At 43.2% G+C, this 22,806-nt stretch overlaps 1 protein-coding gene across 3 annotated transcripts in view; it reads left to right on the top strand.

The window, feature by feature from the left end:
• Nucleotides 1-22,806, top strand: part of PIK3R1 (phosphoinositide-3-kinase regulatory subunit 1) — a 92,009-nt gene that overhangs the window by 61,891 nt on the left and 7,312 nt on the right. Inside the window, exons 3-11 of one of the 3 annotated variants that reach the window (XM_061129629.1) lie at nucleotides 619-711; nucleotides 1,151-1,225; nucleotides 8,466-8,597; nucleotides 9,368-9,569; nucleotides 9,780-9,859; nucleotides 21,374-21,476; nucleotides 22,009-22,107; nucleotides 22,215-22,395; nucleotides 22,661-22,786. In XM_061129629.1, coding sequence (XP_060985612.1) covers nucleotides 619-711; nucleotides 1,151-1,225; nucleotides 8,466-8,597; nucleotides 9,368-9,569; nucleotides 9,780-9,859; nucleotides 21,374-21,476; nucleotides 22,009-22,107; nucleotides 22,215-22,395; nucleotides 22,661-22,786 — 1,091 coding nt within the window. Of the gene's footprint in view, nucleotides 1-618; nucleotides 712-1,150; nucleotides 1,226-8,465; nucleotides 8,598-9,367; nucleotides 9,570-9,779; nucleotides 9,860-17,866; nucleotides 17,915-19,151; nucleotides 19,964-21,373; nucleotides 21,477-22,008; nucleotides 22,108-22,214; nucleotides 22,396-22,660; nucleotides 22,787-22,806 lie in introns of those variants that run through there. The other 2 variants (XM_061129631.1, XM_061129630.1) reach the window with 2 other exon arrangements.

Here is a 22,806-nt window from a genome sequence, read left to right as displayed (position 1 = left end):
ATTAAAAATCACATTGACAGACGGTTTGATAAAAGCGGTTCCAGCCTCCTACGTTGACAGTTATTTCTTCACGATAACCGGGAAGCTGGATTTGAATTTAGATTTCTTGGGTTCCGAGTTCTGCCTGAGAGTGTGGTGGCATGTGGAGAGCTGGTCCACGCCTGGCTTGGCCCCGTGCTGCCGGAACCATGCACGGCCAGGCTCCCTTCCATCCTGAGCCCGCTCCTCTCCGCCCCAGCCCATGCCTCGGGCCAGTGGGGCACGCCGGAGCAAGGTCTGCACTCAGAAGGATGGGCCTGAGGCAGAGACCCGAGAAGCCGCTGAGGCAGGGGATCTGGGCTTCTGGGGGAGCCTTCTGATCGTGTCCTAGGAGAGGAGCAGCAGGTGTGTCCCACAGGCAGCTCACTCGTGGGAAGAGGCAGCGCTGGAGGGTGGTGGCCTGAGAGGAGCCTTCTAATAAACACAGGGCCCCGCGCAGGCTCCCTCTTTCGTCCTGGCCTGAGCTTGCTGCTGTCGTGATTGCAGTCAGTGACCTCGTGTTGGGATCGTTTTCACTGCTCTTGACTGCACTGGACTACCCGTGATCAAACGTAACCGCAGGATTGTTTGTGCTTGCAGCTTCCACTCTCCCGGACCTTGCAGAGCAGTTCGCACCCCCTGACGTTGCTCCACCGCTTCTTATCAAGCTCGTGGAAGCCATTGAAAAGAAAGGTAATCCAACTGGTCAGGGACATCAGCTCACGGGTTATGGCCTGATCTCGTGGGTGTTACCATTTATATCTGTTGCGTGGATGTTCATTGAATCCACTTCCTGCCACCTGTGCTGGATACATAAGCTGTTTGTGGCCGTGACCTGGGGAGATAGTATTGCTCTGACTTCTCACTCCATACTGTTGTGTAGTTACTATATGGAAACTTTTAAATTCTCCCTGTTTTAATAAATGGAATTAACTTGTTCCTCAGTGGCCAGATGATTTTGCCAAAATTATTGATATGCCAAATAAGATGAACAGTGGGAGTTGACTTCCAAGAATGCTTGGTACACATCTCAAATAGACACTGGATGAAAACTGGAATGTCTCTCTGGCTGCAGGCTTGCAGGTTCCCCAGAGAGCTGTGTTTTGCATACTCAGTCTGTTTTGTGTCCCAGGTCTGGAATGTTCAACTCTATACAGAACACAGAGCTCCAGCAGCCCGGCCGAGTTACGACAGCTTCTTGATTGTGGTGAGTGTCAGAGAGCTGGAAGTACACAGAGGGAAAGACGGTTCTTACCTTTGTGTTTCAGGTAAAGCACAAAACACTTGAGCTTAAACGTGCAACGTTCTCAGTTTGGAGGGAGCTCAGAAATCCTGCACACTTCCCTGTGTGCTCTTCCTGTAAGAGGGCAGGCCTTTGATGTTTGTCTCCTGAGCAGGGGTGTCTGTGCCTGTCTGCCTGCAGGTACATTGGCTGGCATCACAGCCATGAGCCTCTTGGGCCTGCAGAAATTGCACAGGAGAGAAACATCTTGGGATTTCTCTGATTCTGCTCATCTGTCATCTTTCTCTGACCTTGCCATTGGCTACATTTAATACATCTGGACTAGTTGAAAAAGTACTTATAAACCTGTCATTTAGCAAAGGTCTCTTCTGATCTTTTCACTTCTTTTCTTTCTGTCTTCATTCCTTTCTTGCTTGCTTGTCTTTTCATGCCATATTTTATCAAGTAAAGTGAAAGTCACACAGTCATGTCCGACTCTTTGTGACCCCATGGACTGACTATACAGTTCATGGAATTCTCCAGGCCAGAATGCTGGAGTGGGAAGCCTTTCCCTTCTCCAGGGGATCTTCCCAATCCAGGGATTGAACCCAGGTCTCCCGCATTGCAGGCGGATTCTTTACCAGCTGAGCCACATAACCACACTGTAAAGAATCTGCCTGCGATGTGGGAGACCCAGGTTTGATCCCTGGGTTGGGAAGATCTCCTGGAGAAGGAAATGGCAACCCACTCCAGTATTCTTGCCTGGAGAATTCCATGGACAGTATAGTCCATGAGGTCACAAAGAGTTGGACACAACTGAGTGACTAACGCTTTCAACATAATGATATTATTATATTTAGTAGTGTGCTGGTAAACCAATTCTTGGAGAAGTGGGGGGAAGCCGCCCTGGTTTGTAGCATTTCCCCATTTCTGTAGTGTAAATATTCCTACGTGATTAATTTCATGTTACCAATGTGTTACCACTTGGGAAGAATTGTGAGCCAATTCAAGTCAACTCTTAGCACACCATTGGTTAAATGGCATCCATTAATTTAACCAGATGGTACCTTAACTATTAGTTCCTTCCCTCTTTGCCATACAGAATACAACTATAAAAATATAAATTTATTTGCCGTCATTCCAGCAAGTCATCTTCTACATCAGCTTCTGGAATCTCTTAGACCCTTTCACTTTAGTTCAGTTGCTCAGTCGTGCCCGACTCTTTGCGACCCCATGAATCGCAGCACGCCAGGCCTCCCTGTTCATCACTAACCCCCGGAGTCTACCCAAACCCATGTCCATCGAGTCGGTGATGCCATCTAGCCATCTCATAATCTGTCGTCCCCTTCTCCTCCTGCCCTCAATCCTTCCCAGCATCAGGGTCTTTTCCAGTGAGTCAACTAACTCTTTGCATGAGGTGGCCAAAGTATTGGAGTTTCAGCTTCAGCATCAGTCCTTCCAGTGAACACCCAGGACTGATCTCCTCTAGGATGGACTGGTTGGATCTCCTTGCAGTCCAAGGGACTCTCAAGTGTCTTCTCCAACACCACAGTTCAAAAGCATCAATTTTTTGGTGCTCAGCTTTCTTCACCATCCAACTCTCACATCCATACATGACCACTGGAAAAAACCATAGCCTTGACTAGATGGACCTTTGTTGGCAAAGTAATGTCTCTGCTTTTAAATATGCTGTCTAGGTTGGTCATAACTTTCCTTCCAAGGATTACTCTTTTAATTCCATGGCTGCAGTCACCATCTGCAGTGATTTTGGAGCCCTAAAAAATAAAGTCTGACACTGTTTCCACTGTTTCCCAGTCTATTTGCCATGAAGTGATGGGACCGCATGCCATGATCTTAGTTTTCTGAATGTTGAGCTTTAAGCCAGCTTTTTCACTCTCCTCTTTCACTTTCATCAAGAGGCTTTTTAGTTCCTCTTCACTTTCTGCCATAATGGTGGTGTCATCTGCATATCTGAGGTTATTGATATTTCTCCCGGTAATCTTGATTCCAGCTTGTGCTTCATCTAGCCCAGTGTTTCTCATGATGTACTCTGCATATAAGTTAAATAAGCAGGGTGACAATATACAGCCTTGACATACTCCTTTTCCTATCTGGAGCCAGTCTGTTGTTCCATGTCCAGTTCTAACTGTTGCTTCCTGACCTGCATACAGGTTTCTCAAGAGACAGGTCAGATGGTCTGGTATTCCCATCTCTTTAAGAATTTTCCACAGTTTATTGTGATCCACACAGTCAAAGGCTTTATTCCCTCCCAATTCTTTTCTTTTTACTGATAATTTTTTTTGCCTTGCACTGTTTTAACTGAGTTTGGGTGCTTAAACCAAAAGAAGTAAAATCTAGCTTTAGAAGAAGCATTTTCAGATGTACAGTTATGCAAAGAATACCCACGTGATATTTAATAAATGAAAAAATTTGAAGTGTGAGGCAGCTTCAAAACGAGGCAGCTTATGAAAATTTCTAGAAAAGATGTTTCTGGGAAAAAAGGGAGATTAGATCTTCATCAGTCAATAGTTTGACTTAAAACACACCACCCAAATGTTTGAAGCTTGAAAAAAATTTTTTTAACTTTCATTTTTCCTTTGTACATGGAAATCAGTCTTACACACAACACAGGGCACATCCTCCTACACATCCAGAGTAGGTCATTAGAAGTTGACTGTCAGAAAAAGCAAGGTGAAAAGCCGTGGGTTTTTTTTTTCTAACAGCTTTACCAGAGTGTTAAGGAAACACTGAGTTTTGTCCTAGCCAATTGAACTAGAGATACATGTTTTGGTCAGAAAATTGGTCAAATTGAGCATGTTAAAAGTCACAGGAAATGTTTAGATTTCAGACACTGATGAAATGGGGGTTATTTGAAAAAGAGTGGTTATGTTTTCAAATGTGACCAAAAACGAAATGATCCAGTTGAGCTTTTAAAAAAAATCTTCACACCACCGGTAAGATGGAATAAATAACCCAAAGTCAAGTCAACAAGATATTTTGATAGACAGCTTTCTGCCCCATTTGAGATCAAAACACACACAGAAAACTGGTTTTCCTTGGATTCTGTGCTATAAAAGTGAATTTTGTGGCAAAACAAAAAGTGTAAACATTATCTCAGTTTAGGAATGAGGATCCTCCAGGACTATTTCCAGCTTGAGGATTTGTCTATTTTAAAAAATTGTAATTTCCAGAGATTAAAAACTTATCTCTGGAGGAAGCTCAGAGATAAGTCACTTAAACTCAAAAACAAAAAGCATGGCTTTTAACTAACCCCATGAATTACCAATGTCAGAAAAGGGTGGACGTGGGTAGAAGACAACAGCCCACTTTTATTAGCACCCACTAAGTTACTTTATTTCATCCCCACATCAGTCTTGTGTATAAAAGTTACCACTGCTTATAAAGCCATGACTTGCATCCAGACTGTTCTGACCCTAAAAGTCCTTATTCTTTTTTCCCCACAGGTCTTTTTAAAAATTTTAATGGTGTGAATTATTCTCCCTCTCCCCACCTTTTTGGTTTGTCTTAACCTGATTCAGGTTTTTTTCTTTAAAAGTTCTCATCACAAGAAAAAAATTTCTGTGTGTGTCTCTGTGTGGATATCAACCAGACTTACTGTGGTGAAGCTTTAACAATGGTATATACAAATAAGAAATCATTACGTGGTAATCACATGTCAAGATGCCTCAATTTTAAAATTCAAGCTTTTTCAGCCTCAGTGTGTGGACATTTTAGGATGGATAATTCTTTGCTGTCAAGGAGCTGTTCTTAGCATTGTAGGATTTCAGCAACACTCCTGGCCTCTGCCCACTAGATGCCAGTGAGATTGTATTCTGCTTGTGACAATCAGAAGTGGCTGCAAGTAATGGCTGATGTCTCCTAAAGTCAGGAGTAGGGCAGCAAAATTGAGGACCCCAACTGACAACCCTTGACTCAGCTAGAGATCAGTCAGGGAGGGGACTCCATTCCAGTGGGAGAAGGGCTGAAATGTGGGAGAGGTTACTGGGTTACCTGTCAGGCGTAGACTCAGTGAAAAGCAGGTTGGAAGAGAGTGTAAATGCCCCCAACCCAGACCTGAAGACTCAGCCAACTTCCACAGTCACCACATGGCAAGCTGGAAAAGCATGTTAGGATAGCTTTAATACGGAAAAGGAGACTTAGAACAGAAGTCAGAAAGTCCAAGGAGCTTTAGAAGTTATCTGTAAATAAACAGAACATACTACATCAGCTCTGGTGGAATTTGACATAAGGTGAGCTTACCTAAGGACTCGAAGTAAGGTTATTTCATTCAAAAGCTATAAAGTCTCTTTGGAATAATACCTCATGTGTTGGAGAAGGGCTTCGGTGAGTTAACATCACTCTCAGGACGTTTTGTAGCTCAGCCCACAAACATTTCACAAGCACATTCTGTGCTGAGCCCTGAGGGATGTGAGAAGAGCAGGTGAGAGCCACAGTCTGTGCCCTCGAGGGACGTCAGCCTAGGAGTACCCATCAGTCTCTGGGGGGAGAGAGAGGGAGAGATCATAATTACCATAGTGGGAAGTGTCCCAACAGAGGGATGGCTTATCAACCCTGCTCCTGCACAGAGAAGGCAGCAGATAGCCTGCCTGAGGGAAGGACGTGGGGAATATTTAGCATCTTAAAGTTTATACCTCATTGCAAAAATGGTTTATTACCCTTTTTAGGATGAGCAAATTAAGAAATATGAATTTTCTGGGCAAAGTGATATTAAATGGAGTATACAGGTGATTTGGCTGGTGGGGGGCTGGGGGCGGGGGGGGGGGGGGGGGCGGTGGCCAGCAGCTATAGAATGCTCCAGTAGGGATGCACACACAATTTTGACAATCACACTAGTAGTTGTATTACTTTCCACATGGATCCTTTACACAGAGACCTAGTCTTGCCCTTGCCCACACTTACTAAAGATGTGATATGTACCTGGTTTGTTCTTTGTGGAACATTTAAGTGGTTTAACCCTTTGCTTCTCCACCTTTTCATTCTTTTCCTATCCTTACTTGCTACTGGATGGATATCTCTGAGCTTTATGATATTATATGATTATCTTTCATAAGATCCACCTAGCTGGTGAGACAGGTTTGGCTTATGATGACGATGTGTTCAAGGAACTCTGGTAGCTTCCAGCTCAACCTGAGTGCTTTGTAGTATCACCCTGGTTCGTGGGCATCCAGGATGCTGCTGCTTCTTCTCAAGCTGAACATCTCTAAGTGAACTTTGATTCTCTCTCATCCTCTCCTAGGCCACCACCCAGTCCCATCAGTCTCCTGGTTAGGTTACTTCCCCTAGTTACTTTCTAACTGTCTTGGAATCCAGATTACCAAAAGTGGTATCAGCACTTCCAGCAGTGCTCCTTTAATAAAGCTGTTTAACAAATACCGTGTATTAATGAATATGTGTGTAGTCTAGACAAACGGTACTGATGATCCTGTTTGCAGGGCAGGAATAGACGCAGAGAGCTGACTTGCGGCAGCGGGGGAAGGAGTGGGGGGACAGACAGAGAGTGGCGCTGACGTGCGTACGCTCCCGTGTGTGAGATAACTAGTGGGAGCTGCTAATGGCAGGGCTCGGTGCTCTGTGGTGACCTCGAGGGGCAGGATGGGGGTGGGAGAGAGGCCACAAATGTATGAAAGCAAAAGCTGCTCAGTTGTTTCCCGACTCTTTGCAACCCCATGGACTACACAGTCCATGGAATCTTCCAGGCCAGAATACTGGAGTGGGTAGCCTTTCCCTTCTCCAGGGGATCTTCCTGACCCAGGGATCAAACCAGGGTCTCCTGCGGATTCTTCACCAGCTGAGCTATCATGTATACTTAGTAGCTGACTCACGTTGTTGTAAGCAGAAACTAACACAACATTGTAAAGCAGTTACCCTCTAAAAAAAATTTTTTTTAACGAAAAAATGAATAAATAAAGCTGTTTAAAGATGTAGCTTTTTGCTCCTCAGCTTCGCTTTCTTCACTGAGTATACAAGTCCCCAGATGATTGCTCTTGAGTCGTCTTGCCCATCACTAGTGTGCATCCTTCAGCAGTGACTGTGGTCCCTCCAGCCCCCAGCACCACTTCTTCCGCCTGTGCCGTATGCCTCATTCTACAGAGCAGCTATGATTCACATCACCCCAGGGTTGAATTGCCTGACCTCTTTTCCAGCTGAAGGATTTACTGGACAGATTGCATATCTTATATTTCTTTCGAGATAGTTCGGTGCCCACAAGTTAAATTAGTAATATCTTAATCAGGATACTCTGTCAGTACTAGGGAGAAACATTCTAAGGATGTTCATGTTATTTTTATGGCTCTTCTTGAGATTGCTAAAATTCTGTAATCGCTTGCTGTTAAATCAGTCTGTACTCTCTTGGGTTAAATTGATACTGATACTGAACAACTCAAATTTTAGGAAATCTGAGGACAGGATTGCATTTCATGTTTCCAAATTGGGACTTTAGGAAGGTTTTACTATGTGCTTCAGCATCCTTAGACAAAACCCTTCTCCACCAGGGCAGAACCCCCATCTCTAGAACGTATTTGCAAATGATGTGTTGGCTGCAGTAGTTTGCCATGGCTGCTGTAACAAAATTCCATGGACTGGGTGGTTTAAAAAACAGAAGTCTGTTTTCTCACCATTCTGGAGGCTCAAAGTCCCAGCTCAGGGCAGGTTTGGCTTCTTCTTGGCTTAGAGGAGGCCGCTTCCTTGCCGTGTCCTCTGTGCATGCGCCTGTGGTGTGTCTGTCTAAATTCTTTCCTTTTATAATACCAGTCAAGTTGACTAGGGCTCACTCTAATGGCCCCTTTTATTTAAACACCTCTTTAAAGGCCCTGTCTCCAAATACATCATATTTGGAGGTGCTGGGAGTTGGGGCTTCAACATAGGAGTTGGGGGGACACAATTCAGCCCACAACAGAGGCACTATTTTCTGTTGCCCTAAAGTCTGGGAATGTGTTCTGACACCATGGGCAGGGGCAGGGGCCTTCATGCTAAAATGCTTACAGTGTGGGCGACAGTCCTGCACAAGGAGAAAATGCTCTATTCGAAATGCCAGGAGCAACCCCTGAGAGAAACACTGCTAATAAATGCTCAAGCATCTTCTGTTTGTCCTCATACTGCTTCCTTTCACGTGTCACATTTAAGTTGCACATTCAGAAAATCGCCCCAAACAATGCATAACATGTCTGATTTTTTTTTTTTTTTTTTTTGCACATTTCTATCATAGATGTTGCCTCCTTGGACTTGGAGATGTTCGATGTGCATGTTTTAGCTGATGCCTTCAAACGCTATCTCCTGGACTTACCGAATCCTGTCATTCCGGTAGCCGTTTTCAGTGAACTGATTTCTTTGGCCTCAGGTATGTTGTCTCTTCTGAGAGTCTCCTTGAACAGATGTGGATGGACTTGTAAATTCAAGTGCTGCAATATAAAGAGAGATTGCTTAGAAAATGTCAGTAGGACTCTGTCCCTCCCCACACACCCCCCCGCCCCGCCACCATCAGCACAAACTCCCTCCCTACCAGGGCATCCAGAAGAAGACCTAGGTTCTCATTTGCTTAAGAAGGCCATCCCCATGTTGAATGGCTAATCGTGAACCTTTTGTCGGTTTTTAAGGCTCACTACATCAGAGAATGCCTCAGAGTGCCAGGTATCATCCCTGGATTCAGGGGACTGGACTGGGACTCAGGGACTGGAGATGTTGGCTTCACCTTCCTCCATTAGAACATGAGTTGAGGGAAGACTCTCCGTTTCAGGAGCTAATGCTCAGTTGAAGTGCTCTGGGGACAGGAAATTGTGGTTCGTAACCTTCAAAGTTAAAACCTGCGATACTTATCTGCTGCTCCTCGGAGTTAGCCAATCACACTCGAAGCTGGCCCACAGCAGGCAGCACACCCAGAACCTCCTGTGGTTCTGCACACCCAGAGTTTCTTGCGTTTCCATTTGACATGAGATTTCAACTTTCTTATAATGCCTTTTCTAATGAGAAGAGCAAACGTACTCTCTGCTGCTCCTGGTGCCTTCATTTTAAACGACTCATCTGTAGCTAGAACAGAAATCTAGGTGTTTAGTCACTGATAGCTACCAACAGGCTCAGCCTTTTCCTTGCTTTTTTTGTTTTCATGCACAGAAGTGCAGAGTTCTGAAGAATACATCCAGCTGTTGAAGAAGCTCATTAGGTCACCCAGCATACCTCATCAGTACTGGCTCACACTGCAGTATTTGCTAAAACATTTCTTCAAGCTCTCTCAAACGTCCAGCAAAAATCTTTTGAATGCAAGAGTACTTTCTGAACTCTTCAGCCCTCTGCTTTTCAGATTCCCAGCAGCAAGGTAAGTGATAGAAGAGAAACCTGGATTTGGGGATGATGAGGGTAGTCCTAAGTTGATGGGTCATTAGGCTTCTTCTAAAGATACTAGTTCACAAATAAATTTGCATACTTCCATCAGACACAGTCACCTGAATGTGCAGAAATGAAAATGAGTTTGTTGTTTAGGGAACAAGGTTTCTAACAGACCTCTCTTTTTTTTTGTTTTTTGTAGTTCTGAGAATACTGAACACCTCATAAAAATTATAGAAATCTTAATCTCCACCGAATGGAATGAACGCCAGCCTGCACCAGGTAATGCCTTCTGAACTTTTAAAATTTCTTCACTGTTGTTTTTTAGAGCCTGAAAAATGGTGGCTTTCAACCTCCTTTGAAGTAGCATGTTTCTCGTGAAATTGAGATCGATAATAACATGTTACTTAATGATTTAAAGAAAAAAAAAAATCTGGGTGCTGCATATATAATCAGTATTATCCTGCTTTTGAAATTTGTGGATTTTACATGATCTTGGTTTCAGATGAGGGCTGTTGGGAGCACTCCCCCGACCCCTTCAACTTGATGCTTCTGGTTGCTGCATAAATTATGGTGTTCATTTTACTTGTTGACATTTCTGTTTTTCTTCCTAATACTTACAAAGTAGGGAGTTTATAATTACTATATAATTTAAAGTATTTTGGAATGTGTTTTATTTGGAATCAGGTAGGCTAAGAAATGTCTTGTCAAAATAAACATTTTTAGTAATGAAGTATGAAGCTAGGGGTCGACTGCAACAAGTTAGAGCAAGCCATACGCTTCCGCGAAAGCAGCTTGGCATTCAATTAGCCTTTTAACAAAGTGGGAAATGTAGGTGGAACTAGCAGTGGATTTTATCTAAACTGATGTATTTTTCTTGTACTGTGGAAAGTCTAAACAACCTTGCTTTGCTGTATACTGGTTAAAAGTGAACTGGTCATATAGAAATAGTGATGAGGGTCCTAGGAGTGAAGTGAGAGGTTTCAGGACCAGTAATATCGCTTGTAGTCTGAGTTTATGTCTTGAATTTAATTAAAACATCATGAATTTGTTGCTTATTACAAGTAACTCATGCAAATTACCAAATTCATCTCTGTATGAGCAAGCAGTGGGAACCCAGTTATCAGTCATACATTGGTACATTATGTTGTGCTCGTGTGTGTGTGTGTGTGCACGTGCGTGTGTGCATGTGCACACGGATTTTTTTTTTTTAAGGGTGTTACATAGCCAGGCTTAGTTGTATCTGAATTGTATCTGGGTGGACAGAGAGGGGAAGGCCTCAACTTAAAACCCACCTAAAGGATGGGATGGGTAACCACTCATGATGCAGGTATTGGTCAGGGCTTCTATGGACAGACCCAAAATATGGGATCCACAGGTGAAAGCTGTAGCAGAAACAGTCCATAAGGCAAGCCTAAACGTTCCAGATCCCAGCAAGGAGGATATCCTGGATTGTAGGTCCACTGCATCGGAGAAATCTGTTAACAGGTATGGCCCAGGTGTGTAGTCCTGAGGGTTGGCCTAAAGGTTTCATCTGTGTGACTGCTCAGATCACTTGATAATGGGTAGGGAGCCCTGTGATGGTGTTCAGAGGCTGCCTTTGGGCTCAGTACGAAATGATGCAGTGACAGGTTAGAAGTACTCTGGGGCGGGGATGGGCCTGTGTGAACATAGCACTAGAGCTGTTTATAGACCACCCCCTCTAGACTGATCACAAGGGTGGAGAAGGAGAGGACCAGCAAGAACAGGACAGGACCCTGGGTCAAAGCATCAAGCTGCCTCCTTTCACTCCCTCCTGATTCATGTGGAGGTCCATCTCAGAGAAAGGGGGAGGTTCCTAGTCCTCTCAGCACCCCACTCCACTCCAGAGAAGAGGGGAAAACATGGAAGTGAAAAGCCAGACCCGGCTTGACGGAGACCCACAAACGATTTCATTCCATGAGAGTTTTCAAGCATTTGTACTGCACGGGGTATACTAGAATCAGTGATGGAGTTTGATACTTCTGCTTCCGATGTAAAACTGGCTAAACATCTTTCTCAGTTTCAGCCTAATTCCACCCAAGAAAAGCTTGCTCTGCAACTGTGTTTCATCACGCACTCTCAAGACTGCTTGCTATGTCATGGACCCTCCTTACATCTTTCTGCTAAGAATTTACTGTGCCAATTTCAAGGGTGGATTTGTTCCATCAGCTCTGTTGAAAATGATCGATAAAGCCTTGAACATTTACTCGACTATCCCAGAACTCATGCAGCCTCTCCCCCCCAAATTGCATCCAATTAATTTTTAAACCCGAGTTGCAGGCATTTCCCCATTTGTGTGATATCTCATGTGATTCTGGACATCATATAGAACCTTTGGAATTAACTTGTTGCCTCAGTGCCTCTCACTGGTGAAAACAGACCACCCACCCCAGGACAGTATCTCCTCATCCACACCTTTGTATTCAGGAATGGCTCCAGTGTAGATGATTGGCGGGACACCCCGGGTTAGAAAACTGACTTCTTTGGCCTGGTAGGAACGTGATGTTTTCCTGGAGTCTCCCGTCATCACTCTGACACGTGCTCGTCCCATGGGGCTGGGAAGAACAGCACTGGCGCACCTCCAGGGAACAGTCATAAATCATTCATTTGCAGTAACTTTATTATCGTGAATAGAAAGAATGCCTGAATGATATTTGGGGGATGGAGGACAAGCAAGACTGTTATGGGGCAAATAGATACCTTTTCTAGTTGTTACCAGTTAGAACTGGAAATGAAAGGCAGAACAAATGATGTGTGAGGCACCGTGTCATTTCAAATAAGACCCAGCAGCACATAGCATCTCATTAAATTCTAGGTGGGAGGTTGTGTACTGGAAGTATAAAAAGAAATTGAGAGATGTGATTGGTGACTTTTTAGGGTAATTGAATAGACAGAAAAAAACTCATAGGAAAAAACACAGAACTTGAAACGGGCTTTGAAGAATAGGTAACAACTTGAAAGGGGGCAGAAGAAATAGCATTTCATTGAAAGAGTTTCAAAGATTTATTCAAAATAAATTGTAAAGGATAAAAATAACGGCTCGATATTTTTACCAGGTTTGAAAAAGCAGTAAATACTTTAAGTGACAGCATCATCCAAAGTGTCGCTTTAGAGTTGAAAGTATTGTCCAGCTCTTGGCTTGTACCTGAAGGCCATAGAGCTTGATGGTTTCACCTGGGGCCACCCCAGCCAGTGTGAGCCAGGGCTGGGTCTGCAGGGGGTTCCTGGCTCAGGACACGAGCCCACAGCTCTGTCTGCTGCCTGGACTTCCGGAACTTTCCTTGGCAGCAAGGCTGCTGTTAGTGTGCACTGAAAAAGTCCTCTGAAGTTTCCAGCAAGTAATGCATTAAAAATAGGTGACGTTTGCGCCCATGGATCACATAGAGGGAACAGCCCCAATGCAACTGTTAGGGCTTTTGAGATCAGGCTCCAGGTTGCTCCATCCTGCTTCATACATCATGCAGTGGAGAGAAGAGGATGAGTCAGATAGACCTGGGTGTTTGAATTCCAATTCTTGCTGCTTCCTTGCTGGCTTCATCGCCAAGACCTTCATTCATCCTTTCCAAACTGTTTTCCAATCTGTGAAATGGGAATAATGCCTCTCTCCTGGGATGGTTATGAGAATTACATGAGGTGAGGAGGACTGAGGCTCGTGACAATATAGTATGTCTTTAGCATCCTCATGTCAGCTCTAGTGTTGGTGAGACCCTGCCAGAGTTGGCCTCGTTCTCAGCTCCATCTCCTCAAGCCACCTCCCTGGTTAGTGCTGTCCAAATCCTAGCAGGCAGTGCTCTCCCCACTGAAGGCCTGGAGGGGATTTAACACAGATCTGAAAAGGACACTCTCTGGGCAGTCGCTGCCCCGTGGGCGCACTGCTTGGAGGTCTGATGCCCTCGGCTGTGTGTGCAGCTGGGTGAGTGGAGGCGCCTGGATTTCAGGACCAGCCCTCCTCCGCCACCTGGCCCCGGTGCCCTTAACTCAGTGCACACGATGTATCGCCGTACCCAGAAGCCCTGACAGTGCCATCCTCTTCTGTGGCACCCAGGGAGCTTCTCCCCGCTGGATGTGCAGGTTTCTGACCCATTCAGTACATTTATGTCCTTACGTCCCTACTCCTCTTATATTTAGCCGTTCAGTAGTGTTCTGTCTGTTTCATCTGCTCGGCTACATTTCTCAAGGACAAAGCCTTCTTTTCGGCTCTTCCTAGCGTAGAACTGGGCATAGCATAATGATCCTCCAAATAAAATTTTTAAAAATTCTTTGATAAAGTTCCCTATTGTCAAAGAATTCTTACACACCACCCCATTTAATGCAAGCAGCACACCTGTGAAGTAAGGCTTCTCTCCCATAGGGAGGGAAACTAAGGTTTGAAAGACTAAGCACCCAGTATGTTCTTAGAACTTGGTTGACAGTTTGCTGTTCTCTTTGTTACTAAGAGTCAAAAATGGTTAAAGCAGAGCAGCAGGTTTTCTTGAATCACTTTGTGTTATGTTTACCCTACTTGATCCTTAGGTCACTAAAGCAGATTTCTATAGGGCAACTAAGGTAAAACAGGGGCTATTTAACACAGGGTGCCTTTGAATGAAACCCATTGTAAGTGTATTTACATATTTCAGATTTCACGGATATATTCAGAAATATTAATGTAGCATAATTGAAGTCTAATATTGCACCCTCAAGCCCAGACCGAAAAAAATGACTTTCTTTCTCCCCCTTGCCCTTCTACACCTGTCAGAGTTAATTTTTAACCACTGGTGCATTGCAAAACATTTATCCTGAAGAGCCTGATTCATAAATCTTGTTTTAAATGCTCGGGGCTTGGTTTGCAACCAAGACTAAAGCAAGCACTAAGCCAGAGGGAAATGACTTTCAAAGAGTTTTACTTTTCTCTGATTTATTTTTTATTGGGTTTAAAATGTGGTCTGACATTAGAGGCTTGTTTCAAAGGTGAGAAATGAAACCTTGAAAAAACTGTGTGTGTTTAATAGATGGGTAGGAGTAAACAGGCCAGGCGTGCTAGGTTTTGACAAAAAATAGGAAGTTTATTTGTGCTCTGAACAGCAGGAGCATGTCTTGGAGGGTATGGTTCACTTTTACTTTTGTTTTCACAGTGCAGCCTTCTTTGTCCCAAGGGACAGCTGAGAGGGGAAATTGTGAAGGGGCTCTTTTTTTTTTTTCCTGCTAAGCAATGGACACACCTTTTCCGATAGTCTATAGAATGTATAACTTTGGTGCATCTGCAAGCCTGAGTTTATGTATAAACTCAACTGGACATTTTTCTTACTATAGGGTCATTAAGAGCCCTGGATGTGGACTGGAGAATTGGCATCACCCTGAAAGGCCCTTCTACTCTAAGTTGTCTTAAGTTAAAATTAAGAAAAGAGGCATTAGTTTAACCCTTAAAAGATTTGGGTTCATTTATTTTTTTTCTCACTGCCTTTTTTTTTTTTCAAATGGGCTTTTGTTCATAAATTGTGGCCCAGAAAACCATTGAAGAAGCTGTGCAGGTTGAAAGCTGCCTGTGGAGCATTGGCTACTCAATGGTGATTGGCACACATGAGATTCAGCGTTCAGTCTGGAACTTTCACACTATATTAACAATTAAGAAACCTTTTCCTGACTAGCTCACACCTGCTGAGAAGTGCCACATGGCCTATTTTGCCTCTGAAATGAGTTTTACAAAACTCTGAGGAAGGGGAAAGTCCTAAGACTTAGTGTTTTGAAGAATCTAGAAGGCAAAGTTGGTTTTCAATTGAGTAAGTTTTCTATTGTGGAAACCCAGATTTCTGAAATCTCTGGGTTTCAGAAATTAAACGTTTTCTTACAAGAGTTTAGCAGGCATGTGTAAAGTATTTCCAAGATTGTTATGACATCTGTGCATTTATTTGTTTTTTCTTAGTGAATCATATAGATTAAATGACAGTTGGGCAATTATATTTTTGTGTGTGAGCTTTTGGACACAGTGGGAGATGAGTGAAATACACAGCAAGTTTTCTTTGGAGCCAAAGTTACTGATTCTGTTCTACCAGCAGAGGGCTCCCTTTTTAAACTAATAAATAGCATGTGTTTTGCAGATTACTAAATTGACCAAAATTGAATGGGAAGAGACTCTTCTCATACTTTGAGTAATTAATAGAACCTGTATGGTAGATGATTGTACATATTGTGAGAAATTTGAAGCAAAGTTTTCAAATCTTTTTTAAGACTTTCTATAAGTACAGTGTGCTGTTTCCCAGTGGATAATTTTCTTCTGACACGGGAAACAGACCGTTGGACTAGAGAACATTTTAATCTTGAAAGGTTTTGACATGACACATCCTGTGAATCCAGACAGGTATGTGTAAGTGACTGACATTTCCAAGATACCCAAGCTTTAGAAAGACTTTTTTTTTTTTAAGGTAGGACAAGATTATGCAACTCAGGATGCAAGGGTATTCTCTGAACTAACCCTATGTCTGTAATCAGCTGGCAGGAACTAGGAAATTCACTTATAGACTGATTTTTCCCCCATTGGAAAAGTAGGTGCTTCATAATCTATCAACTGCACCAAAGCAGAGCTTGTAAAATCACTCTCATTGAGTTTGGCAGCATTTCCCAGATATTGCAATAATTCTGAAGCTGGTTCCTCCCTTGTGGACTCTGGGTCAGCACTTAGATCTTCCTTTATCTTGCATGTGACCTTTGACATTGCATGTCACCTTCTTGTATAGAGTCTAAGGGTATCACAGAATGCATATTTCTTCGAAGATAATTAGAAGGCAGCTTTTTAAAAAAATTAAAAATAGGGAACAAAAAAAAGTCGGTTTTGTTCTAGGTGTGAAGTTTTTTGCATGTGGCTTAAAAGAAATTAACTTCAGTTTCACTTGTTAATTTTTACTTTCTCTGGCAGAGGGAAGTAAAGAGCAGGGCCAGTGGGTGGAGAAAAAGGAGTTTAGGACTAGTGCTATAATCTTATGCAAACCACTTCACTTTGGGTCAGAAGAGTGTGTGTGTGTTGTACCAGGGAATTGCTTGAAGTGATCTCTTAAATTTTATTCTGGTTTTCAAGCGAGTGTTCTGGTTTTCAGGCGTGTGTGTGTGTGTGTGTGTGTGTGTGTGTGTAGTAGGAGGGAATTGCTTGAAGTGATCTCTAAATTTTGTTTTCGTCTTCTAACAAGTGTTCTGGTTTTCAAACGTGTGTGTGTTATAGTAGGAGGGAATTCCTTGAAGTGATCTCTGAATTTTGCTCTGGTTTTCAAGCTAGTGATTCTGTGATTTTACATTGGGTTAAGATTCTTGAGATAACAGTAAAGCCATCTGTGCTGATGTGAGTGAAATTTTTCTTTGGCCAAATTTTAGCTTTTTTTAAATAGGAGCCAAGGGTCCCAAGTTTGGTTCCTTGTAACTTTTATTGAGTAAAGAGAAAAGAACCGTCTAGAATGGGGTGCCATCTCCTTGCCCTCCCACTCTTTGCTCTCTGTAGAGTGTGCATGAGCCTAAAGCATTTTTATGGCCGTTTTAACTGGAGTTGAAATGGACACCATGCCAATAGCTGCAGAGTCGAGTTTTTATCTGAGAGTGTCTCTAATACTGTGGCACTTCCTGCAGCCACGCCGTCACTCGTCCCGGGAGCCTCCTCCTGTGGACCAGTTTGCAAGCCTGTTCCCTGCAGGCGGCGCCCCGGGGGCTCCCCCGGGACACCTGCGGGGCTGTGTGCTGGCGCGTGGGGGAGGTGGACGCGAGCGCGGCCTTCTGGGCCCTGCTGAGAGGTTCGGGCCTTACAAGCAAGGCTTTGATTCTATTTTCTGCCGAACGAGCTCAGCCACTTCCTGTGTTTGGCAGCGCCTCGCGCCTCGCTGCGCTGCGGCCACTCGAGCCCCTGCGAGCCGCGCGCCGCCGCAGCCGCTGGAGGACCTATTTTAGGCCCCCTGACAATGGCCTTCTCACTTCCTCGGCGAGGAGGAGGAGGAGGAGGACCCGGGCTGGCACCGGCCACTTGTTAGCCGATGATGGCAACTTGGACTTGGGCTCCCCTCCCCCACCCGAAATCCCTAGCTCAGCAAATATTTGAACCTGCCCAAGTTAATCATGAAGCCGAGATCTGTATCTGAGAGGGACGTGCGAGCGCCCCGGCTCCTTCTCTTGCCGGCGCAGCCCGGGTCCCCGGCGGCCGGCCTCTGCACGGGCTGGGGGCGCTGAGCCGCGCTGCCGCGGGGGACGAGTCCCGGGGTCCTGCGCCGCCTGGCAGGAGGAGTCGGTTTGGGTTTTTTTTTTTTTTTTTTCCATTGTCGGATACAGCATTTCCAAGGGAAACCGTTGAAATGCATAACCTGCAAAGTAAGTTGCCTTTCATTTGTGCACTGTTCTGCCCCTTGGCTTTTGCACTGTTTTTTGGAGACTCTTTTGGAAGATTCATTTCTATAGTTTGTGTGTGTGTGTGTGTGTGTGTGTGTGTGTGTGTGTGTGTGTGTGTGTGTTTCCCAGGGAGAGGGAGAGACAGTAAGCACTGCATGAGGAGGGCAGATGAGAGATTAGGGGAACCACACCCCATTTCCTTGGGCACAGTGTGAGGGAAAGATGGGGCTCCAGTTGGAAATGGGCAGGGAAGATAATTACCAAGTGCTGGTCTGGAAGTTGGGGTCTGGCCAGGCCTGGGAGAGACGTGGACAGTCACCTGTCTCCCTGCCCTCCTCCCGGCTCTGTTTGCCACATGGGCTCCAGCGGCAGGACCGGTTTGCACCAAGGGTGCCCAAAGGCATGGGCTGGGGGAAGCCCTTGGGGCTGTCGCGCTGTCCTTAGCTGCTGGGAGGACTTGGGTCAACGTTTTTATTAAACTCGGAGTTTTTTTTTCCCCCTAAATCTTTTCTGAGGGCTTATCCTCTCCCCCCGCCCCCCCCACCACCACTTTTACCATTTTACCGTTTGTCTTTGCATTTCTGGTTACTTAAAGCTTTAGGCAAAGAGAGCATGTGAGTGAGAGAGAGTGGGAGGGTGTAGGATGCATCTGCCTTCCTCCTTCCTCAGTGGGAAAATGAAATAAGCTGGAAGAGGGACACGTGAGCAGTGCTCAGAGGCTGCCTTGCTTTGCTATTTCTATATATTTTATGATTCCAAATTTGACAGAACTTCTAAGAATAAATTTCAAGGGCTTCTGTGTGCTTTAAATTGTCACAGAAATATGTGACAGGCACACGTACGCAGATCACACAGCCCACTATAGTTTTTTAAATTAGCTACATTTACATGGGTGAGGGAAACCTTTTCTCCCTTCCTCCCTGCTCATTATAGAAGAACTAATATTTAGATTTATAGGGGAGTTGATTTCTTTACATTTAATACTGTTAAGAAGGAATAATAATATTTCTTCCCAAAGTGAGGCATTTGAGATGGAAGGGGGAAAAAAAGTACCCCGTCCAAGTGATTACATCACCCACCCCCTCAAGCAGTATTTAGCACAGTAAATCTGAAGATGGGCTCATCAGTGAGAAATACTTTTCAAAGATAACTCTGCCTGTACTCTGCATTCTGATATATGGCCTGTCTTTTTTTTGGTGGGGGGAGTGCGTTCCATATTCTCTAAAGTCTAGCTTCAGCTGCAGTGTTTAATAGAGATTTTTGCCTCTACATTTTCTTTTAATTGTGCTTCCTAATGTAGTACATTTGTGACAGTGTGTAAGTTCTGAGTGTGCAGTAAATTATGGAGGACTGAAATGAAATATCCAGAGAGTTCTTGATCCTTCTTGCTCTTAATATATATCGGAGGCATTTTAGGACTGTAAAACATATCTTAAGTATACCATTTGGATGCCTTTGTAAGATTTTTTAAACCAAGAAATGATCAGGCTATCTGTAAACCCAGATGCACTAGGGGGAGGGGGATAGAAAAAGCTACGTGCTGCTGCATATCAGCTTTTGTCAGCCTGCCAACAGTGGAGCATACCATGCTGCAAGGAGCAATAAAAAGGGAATTAGAAAACTCACGGCTCAAGAAGAACAGTCAGATTAAACACCTTTTTGAAACGAACAGCGTTTACACATTGCAGCTCTGTCAAATGTAGGATCTTCCTGAGGTCGGGGCTGTGTGAAGGCTGGTAGGGAAGAGAAATGATGAAGCAGGAGTGGTCTGGTGACATTTTTGTGACTTGATTGGCTGGGATGTGTGATGTCATAGGTTACAGTGCAGCCCCTTATAGGTTTTAAAATGAATTCCAAGACACCATTACAAAGAAAGCCGGACTCTTTTCTTATAACTGAGCTCAGCCAAGGAAACTCTCGCACAAATGTACAACACTGTTTGGAATATGGAAGACCTGGATTTAGAATATGCTAAGACAGATATAAATTGTGGCACAGACTTGATGTTTTATATAGAAATGGACCCACCAGGTAATACTGCAGTATTCTTTAGAGAACTGGTTAATGTTGTGGCATTTAATTTTTTTGACAACTGCTATAAACAGCTCCTCTTTGGATGTCTGTTTTTATTAATTTGTTCTAATTTAATAAGAATGAGTTTGCTCACAGTGTGAAAATGAAACAAATGGTTTGACTGCCTGTGGAAGCAAGCAGGTCAGGCTGTGTTGGGTAAATGCTTATTCTTAGTTGAATGGATATAAATTGGATTCCAGTTTTTCACCTGTGTCTTTTGTTACTGGAGCTCGTTTGCTGTTTGGGTTCTATTGTTGTATATCGTTCCTTTATTAAAAGGCTGCATCCTTGGTGCTTCTTTTCTGACAGTGGTTGAGGACAGTGTGGCACTTTGCAGTGATAACACTCGGTACTTTAGAAAGCATGTCAAATGTAGCAGTGATTGCAACTCAGTTCTTGGTGCCCTGAAACTATTCTGAATCAAATATTGAGACTTTGTCTGCTCTCTCTTAAGATACTGCAGTGAGAGAAGTTAGCTTTCCCTTATTGAGTCTCAGGCTTTATAAGATTACCTGCTAGACTCCTGAAATAATTTTTGCTTAAAATGTTAACAGTGGCGCTTTAAAACTTATGACTTAGAATTTAGCAAGATATCCTAGACTTACTTTACTTTCTGTTATTTCAGCCTTCCTCCCAATTAGGAAATTCAGAAATACTGCAGTCTTTATTTGTCACCAATTGATATATGAATACTGATTTGACATTGAGGAAGAGGGGATATGGTTTTTAATCAGTCTTGGCATAATATAGAGCATAGTTACCCAATAGAATATTAACATGAATACTAAAGAGATTGAGGTCACAGAGGAGTCTCTTCAACTGGCATTTGGCAGAACAGTGCCTGAAATACTAAGATTAGAGAAACCCAATTCCTCCTCTTAAAACATACTGCTGTGTAGATGAGCTTTTTTATTACCGCAACGGCATTTGTGGAGGACAGAAAGGAAATTTGTCTTTTATAATTAAATAAGAGGAGGAAATTAAAACTAAGCCATGTGATTCCTCCTGCTACTCTGTTCTTAGTTTCTTACTTTAGATAGATTTGACCAGATATGAAACTTTAATACAACTCAAACCTAAAAGTAGAAGATGTCGTGACTCTGGATTTACTTTGAAATTCATTTATATGGCCAGCCCATTTTATTTTCTAGTCTCTAAGCTCTTTTTTATAATTTTAATCTGTAGTCAAAGATTTCTGATTTTTTTTTAAAAAAAGGAAAGTTTCCTGGACTTGTACATTACTGCTGTGTTTCATAGCTAATCTTTTCTACATGAAAATGTTATTTATCTAAAGGAACTTGGGTAGAATTTTAAATGTTTATTTGCAGTTGGGATTGCAAAAACTTTTTCTTTCTCCTCCATCTACAGCACTGCCTCCCAAACCACCAAAACCCACTACTGTAGCCAACAACGGTATGAATAACAATATGTCTTTACAAGATGCTGAATGGTACTGGGGAGATATCTCGAGGTAAGGCTATAGAGACTCTGAGTTTTTTCAGCAGAGCTGGGGAGTTTAGATGAAGAGAAAGAAAAGCAAAAGCACCAGCTTGCTAAATTCCATTTTTAGGATATCATCCAACATAAGCATGAAGCATAGTTGGTTCCCTTCCAGAGACGACCATAGAAGTCACTGAGCTCTGGGGAGCTGTGGGTGCTGGATGCCGCAGGAAATTAAATACCCGAGAAGTTTCATTATTGACAGAGATGTCAGGGAGGCAGTAGGGTGAAGCGGTACTGCCTCAAGGCAGAGTGTAAAGTCACTCTCTTTATTAGACAAAAACTCTCAGAATTAACGTTAAACGTAATGAAGTGGCATTTTTAGTCTAAGCTTTTTTTTTTTTTTTTTTGGAGGGGAGTAAACGGGAAACCTTTTGGGGATCATGATTTTCTGTGCTGATTTGTTCAGCGTGACTGAGGTGTTGATTCTGAAAATGCCTTTAAAAAACATGAGAACATCAAATCTTCGAGGTGAGCATTGTCTCATGTCCTTTTCACTTCAGGGAAGAAGTGAATGAAAAACTTCGAGATACAGCTGACGGGACCTTTTTGGTACGAGACGCATCTACTAAAATGCATGGGGATTACACTCTTACACTAAGGTGAGTTGGGGCACGTGGCTAAAATTGGCGTGTTCAAGGTGATAGTAGAATGTACTGGGTTTTTTAAAGAGAATTCTAATGCCATTATTTTTATACTGCATTTGCAGGAAAGGAGGAAATAACAAATTAATCAAAATATTTCACCGAGATGGGAAATATGGCTTCTCTGACCCATTAACCTTCAACTCTGTGGTTGAACTAATAAACCACTACCGGAATGAATCTCTAGCTCAGTATAATCCCAAACTGGATGTGAAATTACTTTATCCAGTATCCAAATACCAACAGGTAATCACATACCCATGTTATAATATTTGTAAAAGATTCTTTTAATGCTTAGAAAATATTTTGAGGCAGACGAATTCCATGTCATTAAACTCCAAAAACTTTCAAACTGTAATTTTGTGATCACAAGTGTATAAAATGCTTCAACAATAAAATACTGTAACAAAATATCTGATGTGGGAAAATCCTCCAACAATGGTCATTTAAAAATACCTTATCAACTGAATTTATTTTTCCCTTTTTCTTCCAATCTGTATAATCCTTCTAGGATCAAGTTGTCAAAGAAGATAATATTGAAGCTGTAGGGAAAAAATTACATGAATATAACACTCAATTTCAAGAAAAAAGTCGGGAATATGATAGATTATATGAAGACTATACCCGAACTTCCCAGGTGAGTTTTCTGTGAAAATC

This window comes from Dama dama, chromosome 25 (genome assembly GCF_033118175.1).
Source record: "Dama dama isolate Ldn47 chromosome 25, ASM3311817v1, whole genome shotgun sequence".
NCBI lineage: Eukaryota > Metazoa > Chordata > Mammalia > Artiodactyla > Cervidae > Dama > Dama dama.
This window is presented reverse-complemented; position numbering and strand designations above follow the sequence as displayed.